This window comes from Podarcis cretensis, assembly GCF_951804945.1.
Source record: "Podarcis cretensis genome assembly, chromosome: 8".
Taxonomy (NCBI): Eukaryota; Metazoa; Chordata; class Lepidosauria; order Squamata; family Lacertidae; genus Podarcis; species Podarcis cretensis.
The window spans coordinates 83465805-83478966 of NC_137177.1; the positions used below are offsets into that span (position 1 = coordinate 83465805).

Below are 13162 nucleotides of genomic sequence, written 5' to 3' on the forward strand. Positions count from 1 at the left end.
GGATGCCAGGCAACATGGTTAATATGAAAGCCCTAAGTGGATTCACCAGGGATTGCCACTACTGTGAGACCATAGAAGAGCTACATTGACACCTGAGAACACAAAAATGGCGGGGGACAAAGCAAACTGCATTTTTTTCAGTCAGTAGTGGACCTTCCTGCTAAATGTAAAGCATAGACCACTATTAAACAAAATACGACAGGTGTCCTTTTATGTGATATCCTATATCCAGCTATCTGCACTACTATACTTGCAAATGGCCTTAAGAGGCATGATTTGCAAGTCCCTTTCAGGTTTGCATAAACCCACACCTCTGGTACGGTAGATACCAAGTTATTAGTTAGCGTATACCTATAACACGCATGTACATTGTATTGGTCCGTGTTGCTCCCTCCTTTGCTGCCCTGCTCAACCCACCTCCTTTTCCATTAGGGCCTATTCCCACTCACACGGCACCCCTACCTTCACCGAGATTTAGGGTGCGGAGAAAAGATTTGCAAGTTCTTACAGAACTTTAATGCAAATCTATCTCCGAATGGGGGACTGATACGGAAGGGGAGGGGCATGTCTTCTTCACCTTCTTCTTCGCTACAATATATCAATTTATTTCCAATTGTCAATGTCAAAAGGGACCAAAATCTATAAAATTCATAGAAAATCAACGTGCCAGTTTGCTCAATTTCTCTAGGACTCCATCACCCCCCCCCTGTCCAGCATAATCCCTCCAGCAAGGTGTTAAGACCCTAATCCTGTCAAATCGCTCTGATCAGCCTTTCCTCCAGGCAATGTCAGGTAGCAGACTATGCATATTTGGGACCATTGTTTTCTCATCCCCAGGAAGTGTTTATCTGCGCATATCTCCAGCTCTGCATATTCCCCCCTCCCTCCTCCATATGTTAATCTGTGTAACCCAACCTCCCTTTAATATATTCATGATGTAATCTGTGTAACCAAACCTCTCTTTAATGTATTCATGACGTGTTTTGCACTGTATTCTGGGACATGGAGGGAGTTTCAAAAACTCATGTCACCCCTTTCTCACTGTTCAATCTTGCCTTGAACCTGTTGCGCAATAAACTTGGATCTTCTGCTGTTTGCTCCTGTCTCCGGCTGATCTCATTTTCCTCCGCAGGGACCCACGGACTTAGTCCGATGAGCTGGGTGGCAGAGCATCCTCGCACCCAGATTTTTGCCGTAACAGTAAGAGATTCAGGAACTAAAGTATTTACCATCTCAAAGGAATGGCCAGGCTACCCAGAAAATACAACCAAGTAAGGCATTTATCGGGATGCGGGTGGCGCTGTGGGTTAAACCACAGAGTCTAGGACTTGCCGATCAAAAGGTCGGCGGTTCAAATCCCCGCGACGGGGTGAGCTCCCGTTGCTCAGTCCCTGCTCCTGCCAACCTAGCAGTTCGAAAGCACTTCAAAGTGCAAGTAGATAAATAGGTACCACTCTGGCGGGAAGGTAAACGGAGTTTCCATGCACTGCTCTGGTTCGACAGAAGCGGCTTAGTCAAGCTGGCCACGTGACCTGGAAGCTGTACGCCAGCTCCCTTGGCCAATAAAGCGAGATGAGCGCTGCAACCCCAGAGTCAGCCACGACTGGACCTAATGGTCATGGGTCCCTTTACCTTTACCTTTAAGGCATTTATTAGGTATCCTGGCAGACAGGAGAGAAGCAACACTCTCAAATATCTGCTGGGGACCACTTCTGTGATATATATATGATTTTTTGGGGGGCGTCTTGGGGTACAGGGTGGGCAATTTCAAAAGTCTTTATAGGGGCTTGTGCACCATTGTTCTGGGTTTCACCTACCTCCTTGCAAAGAGAGGAGGGAACTCTGTTGCAACAGAAAAATAAAGATCCCCCTTGCTTTCTATGGATCTTGCCTCCATCCATTCATCTCTGACCGACCATTGACTTAGGGGACTCAGTCCCTTCAGGAGTTGGGCAGCAAAAGCCAACCCCGCTAGTTTTCCCTATAACAGCACACTCCAGTTCCCAGAATTATTGAGGGGATGCTTTAAATATATGGGGTGGACCTGACCCCAAAATCCCTCACCCATCTCACCCGAGGAACATGAAGAAGAATGTCTCTGGCAGGTCAAAGGGGAAGTCAATCTTAAAGCTGGTCTTGAAAAGAGCCATGATGGTCTCTGGGAAAGGAGAAAAAGCGAGGTGTTTTAAACACAAAACAGGGGTGCCCACAAAAATAGAAGCCCCCTTCCACGTCTATCTGTGTGTCCCCCCCACTTTCCTTCCACCCAAGACCCCCTTCCCCAATTTCTCACTTTCCCCTCTTCTCTCCCCCGTCTCGCTTAAGCCCCCCACCCCACCGATGGCCAACATTTGCAGAAGGCCATTTGCTTGGGGCCAAACCCCACTTTGCTCTTGCACAGCCAGGCAGGGGAACCAGCGAGCCACATTGTTTAGCACCCATCACCTGCTCACCGTGGCTGCTGAGGTTTGTCCCCAGAGAGCCTTCCTCCATCACCAACATCCAGGTCCAGGGTTTCCCAAACTGGGGTCTCCAGTTGTTTTTGAACTACCACTCCCATCATCCCTGACCACTGGTCCTGCTAGCTAGGGATGCTGGGAGTTGTAGTCCAAAATCAGACAAGTTTGGGAAACCCTGCTCTGGAAACATCTTCACGCAGCATTGGTGGTGGCTGGTAGGGCGGGAGGCAGGGAGCCCAGCAGTAGGTAGATGAACTAGCAGTAGAACTAGATGACCCTTTGGGAAAGGGAGGCAGGCAGGCAGGCAGGTGGGCCTGGAGGGGTGAAGACTGAGATTGGTGGAGCAAAGCCCCCCTTTGCACACATAGACCATCCTCCACTGCATGGGGAAAATGGTGAGGAAGGGAAGGGAAGGGGTTCCAGGGAGGGGGACACACGTAGCCTGTTTAACTAGGGTTGCCATATTCGCAAAAGTGAAAATCCGGACAAAAGTTGTTGAGCTTTTTTTCCTTTAGGGGTGGGTGGGGAATCAAACATTTTTGGGATTTTAAAGGGTTTTTTAAAGTTAAAACAAACAAACATCCTACTTGCCATACATTGGGGTTTCCCCAGACATTTTGCCGATTCTGCAAAAATCTGCCCAGACGCCATTTTCAAGCATATGGCAGCCCTAGTTTCCCTTCCATTTTGCAGCAAGGGTTCGGCACTTCCGACAAGGTCGCCACAATTGCTCAGTCATCTCTTTCCAGGGCAGTTGTGGTCAGTTTAGAATATTAGTATACCTGAAGGAGCGTCTCCACCCCCATCGTTCTGCCCAGACACTGAGGTCCAGTGCTGAGGGCCTTCTGGCGATTCCCTCATTGCGAGAAGCAAAGCTACAGGGAACCAGGCCGAGGGCCTTCTCGGTGGTGGCACCCGCCCTGTGGAATGCCCTCCCTTCAGATGTGAAGGAAATAAGCAGCTATCTTCTCTTTAAAAGACATCTGAAGGCAGCCCTGTTTAGGGAAGTTTTTAATATTTAATGCTGTATTGTTTTTAACACTTGATTGGGAGCCGCCCAGAGTGGCTGAGGAAACTCAGCCAGATGGGTGGGGTATAAATAAATTATTATTATTATTTCCACATGTGAGGCTTAAACTGCTGTCTCCCAGCAACCCCCCCCCCATCAAATCTATTTCCAGCCCATGCAAGATAAGAGCCCAAGATTGTGCTTAGCTTGCCAGAAAAAGCAGCAGGTGGGCAGAGGTGTTTACTATGTGGATGAGCACGCTGGCCAGGGCGCCCAACACTGCAGAGCAAACTGGAAGCAAGAGTTTCTCTCCTCCCACCTGCTTTGCACTTCCCCAGCAACTCTGCTCAGCTTCCTCACCTTGTTCGCTGTTGAAGACGGCCAGCAGGCGAAACATGAAGGCCCCGCAAGTGGCTGAGAAGAATCCCCTCCAGTAGTCCCGGACGGCGAAATGGGAGGACACGACCTCGATGCTGAAGAGGACCCCTGGGTGGGACCAGATTAGGAGGAGAATGGGCAGGTGAAGAAAACAGGTAAGGCAGAGGTCAGCAACTGGCAGCCAATATGCCCCGACCAGAGGCGCACCTAGGCTCCCTTGTGCCTTGGCAAGGAGATGCATTGATGCCTTCAAAGTTGGGAGAAACCATAGACAAGAAACTCATCAAGTTTTGAAATAAAAAAATTAAGGTGATGTGTGTGTGTGTGTGTGTGTGTGTGTATGGGATATATATATATATATATATATATATATATATATATATATGGGATGCAGGTGGTGCTGTGGGTTAAACCACAGAGCCTAGGACTTGCCGATCAGAAGGTCGGCAGTTCGAATCCCCGCAACAGGGTGAGCTCCCATTGCTCGGTCCCTGCTCCTGCCAACCTAGCAATTTGAAAGCACATCAAAGTGCAAGTAGATAAATAAGTACCGCTCCGGCAGGAAGGTAAACGGCATTTCCATGCGCTGCTCTGGTTCGCCAGAAGCGGCTTAGTCCTGCTGGCCACATGACCCGGAAGCTGTACGCCGTCAAGCATGTACATTGATATATAAACCACATGTCTGAAACCCCACAGAAAGTCCTGAAACCATTTTGTCCCTCCCAAATGGTTTCAGGACTTTGACCTCAATTGACCTCAAACATTTCTCTGCAAGGTCAAAGGAAAATCGAAAAGCCTCCCCATTGTCTACTCCTTCACAAATCCTGTCTTAAGAGTACCGGTATGTCTGTGTATGAAAAGGGTGAGCCTGTGATCTGGCTCAGGAACTAAGTATTTCTCATTACAAAAGACTGGCCAGGCTCCCCAGGGTATCCAATTAAGTGACCATTAACAGGTCTGCCAGCAGGAGATAAACAATGCACTCAGATTTCTGTTGTAGACTGCCCTTTCTGTGATATAGGTATGATATTTCTGGGGGTGGTCTTGGACTCCAGGGCAGGCAATTTAAAATGTCTATATAAGGGCGGGCACACCTTTGTTCTGGGTTCCTCCTCCTTTCCTGTGTGTGAGGGGAGCACCCTGTTGCAACAGATCAATAAAGATCAGGCTTACTAGCTGCTTTGCTTCTCAATATTCTCTGGTTGGCCTCTGTTATTTTCTCCGACCGATGGAGAAGCTACAAAGGACTCTATAAGGACTCTTGTGTCCCCCAAAAGGGAATAAGGGCAGATTTCTGTTTATTACAGTTTGCTGTTTGTCGCCTCCTGTGCTCTGCCACTGACTTCCTCCACCGCCGTGACTGGATCCCTCAGCTGAGGCACCCAGAGGAGTCTGCATACCTTGTCTCGCTGCCCAGAGCTGTGGGGGGTCTCTTACCCATTTCAAACCAGAGTGGAGAGGTGTGGTTTTTGCAGGCCCCTCGCCAACACAGCCCCCTTCCCCCAATGACCACCGGTTTGCCGCTTTAGACATGAGCTGCTTGACAGCGCGACACAAAGCATTTTCACCAAACACGCACAAACTCCAAGCTCTGTAAACTTTGCAAGCCACTTGCCAGCTAGGTTTACTGAATCTGACCCACGGGGTAGGGCGAAGCTTAGCTGGTCTGTGTGCTTGTTTCTCTTACCGCTGATGGGAGCCCCGAAGACAGTGGCCACTCCAACAGCCGCTCCAGCCACCAGCATCTCGTTCTGTTTGCTCTTATTCTAGGAGGAAGAGAGATCCGTTTGCTAAGTGCCTCTTGCATCTGCCTGAGAGCCAGCACGGCTGAGCATGAATCCCCCCAGGGCTCCAGAATGGGTGCTGAGTGCTGCATTTGCCTTCCAAGCCAGCAGGAGCCACTCCAGTTTGACCCCTTTCCAGCTCTGTGCTCAGATTATTAAACTGAGCAAAGATTGGGGGAGACAATCCATTCCTTCCGGTTCCTCTCTGTTTATCATTTCTCAACCTCTTAAATCCAGTTCTCATTTCAACATTAGTTAGTGATTTTTGAAAAATAAAATAAATGAGATCTGCAACATTCTAGTGCGAATGTTGTTCCTAGTTCCTGATAGGCTCATCTGTGTGTGTGTGTGTGTGTGTGTGTGTGATTTTGCCTAATGTACACATTTTTTTTTTTTTTTTGCAAAGCAATTTCTCTTAATATAACACATTTGTGTATGTTGCTTTTCCCCAATGCATGCTCTTTATGTACACTTTGCCCTGGTTCTATGCATTTCTGTACACCTGACTCTGCCTTGCAAAATTTGGAAAGGTCCAAATTTCAGAGGATGGCTGCAATTTAGGTTTGCGTTGTTAGAATTCCTGCTCCATGATTGCAGTCATGGGATTTTTGTCTGTCACATGATGGTATATGTTTTGACTCCACAGAGTGGGAAGTGACAGGATGTTTGTGTTACTGTGTTCCGTGAAGTGGGACTATTGTTCTTTGTTCTTTTTCTCTTTGCTGTCTGATGCTAGAGAGAGAGGGAGCCATGTTGTAGTGCTCCATGTGTGTTTATATGCAAATAAAGTAGATTAACCAAAATGCTGAGTTGCTGAGGCCTGTCACGCAAGTTGCGAAGACTCTGCGGATCCCTAGGTGTGCCGGTGTCAATAGGCATCGGTTGCTGTGATGTTCGGGCTGAATAAAGCTTTTGAAGATCCCGAACGATCGACCAGGAGGGAGAGAACATGCCAGTTGGGCATGTGTCTTTACTGGGGTCCTACTTGAGTGTAGGACGAGCTCCTAACATGCGTATTGTTCTGGACTCACCTCTAACGTCAATGGACTCGAATTTCTCCTCTGTCTCCCCTGCCTCAAAAGCACCCACTGAAAATGCGGTGGGGTGGTTATTTTGTGGGGGCAGAAATCACCTCTTCAGCCACCCTGGTTGTGACTGTAGGAAGGTGTCAAGAGGGACAATGAATCTACATTTATCAATCTAGTGAAGGAATGCTTGGGCAGGCCCACTCCACCCCTTAGCCTTGGTGGGGGGTGGCTGTCCCTTTGCTCCTTACCTCATATTCCCCAGAGACACTGGTCCGAATCTTCCCTAAGTAGGCAGCGATCATGCTGGATAGGTGAACGAAAGGCCCCTGGGGGAAGACAAGAGGAGGGCAGATTAGTAGAGGAAGGGATTCTACAATTATATAGGGATGCTTGGGCTGCGATTCCTACATTGCAGGAGATTGGTGAACCACCATCTGGTATGCAGGCTGAGACCCTGCCTGCCCGCGGACTGTCTCATCAGAGTGGTGCATGCTCTGGTTATCTCCCGCTTGGACTATTGCAATGCGCTCTATGTGGGGCTACCTTTGAGGGGGACCCAAAAACTACAACTAATCCAGAATGCGGCAGCTAGACTGGTGAGTGGGAGCGGCTGCCGAGACCGTATAACACCGGTCCTGAAAGACCTACATTGGCTCCCAGAAAGTTTCCAAGCACAATTCAAAATGTCAGTGTTAACCTTTAAAGCACTAAACGGCCTCGGTATACCTGAAGGAACGTCTCCACCCCCATCATTCAGCCCGGACACTGAGGTCCAGCTCTGAGGGCCTTCTGGCAGTTCCCTCACTGCGAGAAGTGAAGCTACAGGGAGCCAGGCAGAGGGCCTTCTTGGTAGTGATGCCCACCCTGTGGAACGCCCTACCTTCAGATGTCAAGGAAATAAACAACTAGCTGACTTTTAGAAGACATCTGAAGGCAGCTCTGTATAAAGAAGTTTTTAATGTTTGATGTTTTATCACATTATTATTATTATTATTATTATTATTATTATTTTGGAAGCCACCCAGAGTGGCTAGGGAAACCCAACCAGATGGGTGGGATATAAATTATTATTATTATTATTATTATTATTATTATTGCAATCCCTTTCTACTTTACAATTTTATGATTCTGTAGGAATCTGGTGTATCTCCTGCAGAGGGTGACATGGTCCACTGACCCAAGTTTCTTCAGTGGACCTGGAGGCAAAAGTTGCAGGCCTGCAACTCGCCTCCTCTCCTAGACCCAAGCTACCTTGCTCTAAAGCTGCTGGGGTGTGAGCCTCTTTGCAAACAGCCACAGGGTGTAAACCAGGCATCCCCAACCTTCGGCCCTCCAGATGTTTTGGACTACAATTCCCATCATCCCTGACCACTGGTCCTGTTAGCTAGGGATCATGGGAGTTGTAGGCCAAAACACCTGGAGGGGCCGCAGGTTAGGGATGCCTGGTGTAAACGGTGAAGAAGAGCTCTGCAGCCTAGAGGCCATGGGTTGCTTCCCTTTGACCGACCAACGGGTCACTTACGACTTTCCCAAGGAAGATGGTGCTTCCGCATGCCAGGGTGCAGGTCAGGCCCACGACTTTGGCGCTAAAGTTCTCGATGGCCAGGTATTCTTCCAGGATGACCCCCGTCAGGATGATCTTGAGCTCAGGAATGCCGGAACCTGGAAGGAGCACACAGGGAGGAGGTTCCAGGTTGTTTTAGGACCTCCAGCCAGTCTAGGAAGATGTTCCTGGTGGCTTCCTGAGCAGGATCTGCCTCTTTTCTTTCTGCATTGGTCCCACCCAACAACCTTCGCCCTGGCCCACCTCACAGGAGGCCTGTTATGTATTCAGTGGCCTTTGTTTGCCTGAGCTTAAGTCTGGACTGAAGGGACGTGGGTGGCGCTGTGGGTAAAACCTCAGTGCCTAGGACTTGCCGATCATATGGTCGGTGGCTCGAATCCCCGCGGCGGGGTGAGCTCCCGTCTTTCGGTCCCAGCTTCTGCCCACCTAGCAGTTCGAAAGCACCCCTAAGTGCAAGTAGATAAATAGGTACCGCTTTATAGCAGGAAGGTAAACGGCGTTTCCGTGTGCTGCGCTGGTGCTGGCTCGCCAGAGCAGCTTCATCACGCTGGCCATGTGACCCGGAAGTGTCTCCGGACAGCGCTGGCTCCTGGCCTCTTAAGTGAGATGGGCGCACAACCCTAGAGTCGGACACGACTGGCCCGTACGGGCAGGGGTACCTTTACCTTTACCTTAAGTCTGGACTGAGGATTCTGAGCTCCTGTGTTCTGATTCGATACACGTTGTCCAATCACAGAACATTTCAGGATTTGGGCCTCTGCCATTGCCCCTTGAACCCTGAGTCGTGATTCGCAGTTTGGAAGTTTAGGCAGCCAATCACGTTGGCAGTGGGAGTAGCCCTGGCTCTCAGGAATGTATATAAGCAGTTGCTTTGCCTCTGTTTCCCAGTTATGTGGTTCAATAAAGGTTCTTGCTGTTATCACTGTGTCTTGCCTCATGGGAACCCACCTTTAAGGCCTTTGCTGAGTTAGCCAATTAGTCCATCTAGCTCAGTTCTGTCTACACTGACTGGCAGCAGCTCTCCAGGGTCTCGGGCCCCACTTGGAGTTGCTGGGCATTGAACCCAGGGACCTTTGGCATGCAAAGCAGAATGTTGTTCTTATAAGCGGCATTCTTTGCGAGCTGAGTGAAGACCCTTCCTTTAAGATGCAGGAACTGAGGACCCTTGGCATATTGAGCTCTGTCTTGTCTACACTGACTGGCAGAAGCTCTCTGGTTTTCAAGCAGGGAGCCTCTCCCAGCCCTACTCAACGATGCTGCCAGGGCAGGGCTGGATTAACCATTAAGCAAAACAAGCACGTGCTTCGGGCATTGAGGGAAAGGGGCACCGCAGGAAATTTTCCACTGCCGGATTTTTAACATTAATGGCCACAAATTGCTCAGCTGAGTATTCATTTTCTCAGCTAAAGTATATTACAAATCCCAACAGAACAACTATACAAACAAGGCATGCTGGATGCCTACTAAGTATAGTAGCAAATGTGTTACGTAAGATGTTTTGAGAATCTGATCAAAGATTTTGCAATTAAAAAAAGCAGAAGAATATTTTCAAACACAAATAAAGTGGAAGTATACAAAAACAAGCAGCGTTTTCCATCTTACTGTAGGTTTTGTTTCATTTCTAAAAATGGAATTTTATTTTACTGTTTATTATTTATATTTTGAATTAGGTATATGCAGGGGCAGTGCTTTTTTTTCTAAAACATTTTTTAAAGGGTACTCTCATTTTGACTCAAGAAAGCCACCATTTTATAGGCCACCGTCAGGGGTAGCAACGGAACTGACGATTCACCAAGCTAGAGAAGAAACTAAAATTTTTAACATTTTTAGTTTGTTCTCCTGTTAGATTCACAAAATGTTTCGGGGTACGCGTACCCCTGCGTCCCCCCTGAGAAAGCACTGTGCAGGGACACCAAAATATGACAGTTAAGACAGAAGTGATGAGCAGGAGTACCTAATGTTCCTTCTCCTTCTCTTCCCTCTGCTGTTAAGTTGCCAAGGAATCAGGCAGGCAGGCAGGCTGTTGAGCTGTTGGCAGTTTGGGGCTGGGGCAGGCTCCGCACCTTGGCCGCCAGTGGCCGACCCCTGCTCCCACTCGCCCACCCAACGGCTCACCTGCAGAGTGTGGTGTGATGCTCTGTGCAAAGCCAGTCGAGAAAGCTGACAGCGCGACGGGGTACATGGTCCAGGAGAGGTACTTCAGCACCGGGTAGTCCCCAATCTCTTGGTAAAGCCACATGTGGGCTAAAGAAACAGAAAGGAAAATCGACATGTCCTTCTGGACGCATCGCCTAGCAGCTGGTTCAAACTGGGCAGCTTAACACAAGGATGGAGGAACCCATGGCCCTCCAAACGTAGTTGGATTCCAACTCCCCTCATCCCTAGTCACTGGCTGGGCTGCCTCAGCAATGGCTAGAGGACCACACAGGCCATTTATTGCCCCTGACACTTGCCTTTACTGCCCCTGGCTACCCCCATCACTACTCTGCCTTCTTTTGGGGGTTTTGGGACTACAGTTCCCATCATCCCTGACCACTGGTCTTGCTATCTGGGGAAGATGGAAGTTGTAGTCCAAAAAAACCAACACCCACAACCCAGCTAGAGACCCAAAATTGGGAAACACTTGTCTAAATGACCCTCAGGCTCCCTTCCAATTCTGTGATTCTATGAATGGACAGATGGAAATCATATGTGGCACTCTGGATGTTGCTGGACTCCAACTCCCATCATTCCCCTGACCATCGGTCATCCGGGCTGCTGAGGCTTCTGGGAGTTGGAGTCCAGCAGTGAACTGAAGGGCATCAGACTGTCTTCCTCTGCCTTCGCATTTCGCCCAGTCCTTTTAAAAGCTGTGCAAGAAGGTTAGTTTTGTGAATAGCTTCTTAGGGCGGCTTTGTTCTAAGGGCTTCGACGTCCACAATGTCATTCTTATAAATGGCATTGCAAGTCAATAATTGCTGCTAATTGGGCCCAAAGGCAGAACAGAAGTCTTTTAAATGAATGAGCCCATTAAAGGGGATACATGCAAGGAGGCTACGATCCTTCCTGTAGGGGCTCTGATGGGAGAATATTCAACTAAGTACCCAACTAAGTCGGGGATTCTTTAGCATTGTGGCAGGCGGGCTAGACCAGATGACCCCTGGGCCCCTTCATCTCTGCAATTCTGTGGTTTTACTAAGGTTTACACTCACAATGAACCCATTGAAAACAATGGACCAACGTTGGCAAAGTCTATTAATTTAAAAGGGGCAACCCAGCCAGATGGGTGGGATATAAATAATAAAATCATCATCATCATCATCATCATCATCATCATCATCAACATCATCATCGTTTAGCCCAGTGTTTCCCAAACTTGGGTCTCCAGCTGTTTTTTCAGACTACAATTCCCATCATTCCTGGCCACTGGCCTTGCTAGCTAGGGATGATGGGAGTTGTAGTCCAAAAACAGCGGGAGACCCAAATTTGGGAAACACTGATCTAGAGCAAGCTGCTGCAATGCAAGAATCCAATTAAATAAATCTGATGAATAATAATTTAGCTCTCCGGTTCTCCTGCTGCCTTTCAGAGATTAGGAGCCTAAGGCTGACTGAGAGCGGTCTGGGGGTGTCTGTTACCGTTGGCCATCCTGGAGACGGTGAAGTCCATGGCGAAGCTGACCAGGGCCATGATGACCCCCAGGGCGAAGAGGAAGTACCAGTCGTCCCCCACGCGGAAAAGTTGCCGCTTGACGAACTCCAGGCAGCCTGCAGGGGGCAGCAGAGGACCAGGGTGAGTCAGGTACGTTGGCACCCATAAGAGACGCCCAGCGGAGGGTTTTTTTTGGGGGGGGGGGCATCTACAGACCTTTCATTTGGCACACATTGGAATCCACCACCACACCCCCAAAATGCTGACATTCTTATATGCAAATTAAAAGACGCCTGCTTCTTGGGAGAAAAGCAATGACAAACCTAGACAGCATCTTAAAAAGCAGAGACATCACCTTGCCAACAAAGGTCCGTATAGTTAAAGCTATGGTTTTCCCAGTAGTGATGTATGGAAGGAAGGGACATGAGATTGCAAGGCTGGCAAAATAGTATCAACTTGGTACAAGGCCTCTTTCTATGTTGACATGACAGTTCACTTTCTTGTCTTTTTTAGAAGAGAGAATTGGACTGGCTCTCCTGATGATACAATCGTGGAATTGTAGAGTTGGCTCCTCTAGTCCCAACACCCTGCAGTTCAGGAAACGTTTGCTCCATGTGGAGCTTGAACCAGAAACCCTGAGATTAAGAGACTGTTCTCACTGAGCTATCCCTACAGCAGGGATGGTGGCCTGTGGCCTTCCGGATGATGTTGTTGTGACTCCAGCTCCCAGCTCCGGCCCTGACTCTTGCCCATGCTGGCTGCTGGGACCCGGAGTCCTGCAAGGTCAAGATGGCAGCACAGGTTCTCTGTCCCTTAACTAGACCATCACTTGCTTTTACTGCTCCAGATGCCTCCATCACTACTCTGTATCCTTTTAATGCAGGGATGGGAGAGCCTGTGGGCCTCCAGATGTTACTGGACTCCTCCAGCTCCCATTATCATCCCGGACAACTGGCTATGCTGGAGTTGGGAGACCAGCATCACTTGGTGTCCAGAAGCTGCCAAGTGAGCCCAGGTCGACCACAGGGCAGGAACACACAGGAGGCACGCAATGACAAACCTAGAGAGCATCTTAAAAAGCAGAGACATCACCTTGCCAACAAAGGTCCATATAGTTAAAGCTATGGTTTTCCCAGTAGTGATGTACGGAAGTGAGAGCTGGACCATAAAGAAGGCTGATCGCCAAAGAATTGATGCTTTTGAATTATGGTGCTGGAGGAGACTCTTGAGAGTCCCATGGACTGCAAGAAGAACAAACCTATCCATTCTGAAGGAAATCAGCCCTAAGTGCTCACTGGAAGGACAGATTG

At 48.8% G+C, this 13162-nt stretch overlaps 2 protein-coding genes across 2 annotated transcripts in view; one reads left to right on the top strand and one right to left on the bottom strand.

Moving 5' to 3' along the window:
• Window positions 1-13162, top strand: part of FAM131C (family with sequence similarity 131 member C) — a 71743-nt gene that overhangs the window by 31896 nt on the left and 26685 nt on the right. The window lies entirely within an intron of this gene.
• The window catches only part of CLCNKB (chloride voltage-gated channel Kb), a 43607-nt gene that overhangs the window by 21317 nt on the left and 9128 nt on the right, over window positions 1-13162 (bottom strand). Inside the window, exons 3-9 of the mRNA XM_079986937.1 lie at window positions 11840-11968; window positions 10338-10466; window positions 8181-8320; window positions 6907-6984; window positions 5534-5612; window positions 3829-3954; window positions 2074-2158 (exon numbers count right to left, since the gene is read on the bottom strand). Of these exons, the coding sequence (XP_079843063.1) occupies window positions 2074-2158; window positions 3829-3954; window positions 5534-5612; window positions 6907-6984; window positions 8181-8320; window positions 10338-10466; window positions 11840-11968 (766 nt within the window). The remainder of the gene's footprint in view (window positions 1-2073; window positions 2159-3828; window positions 3955-5533; window positions 5613-6906; window positions 6985-8180; window positions 8321-10337; window positions 10467-11839; window positions 11969-13162) is intronic.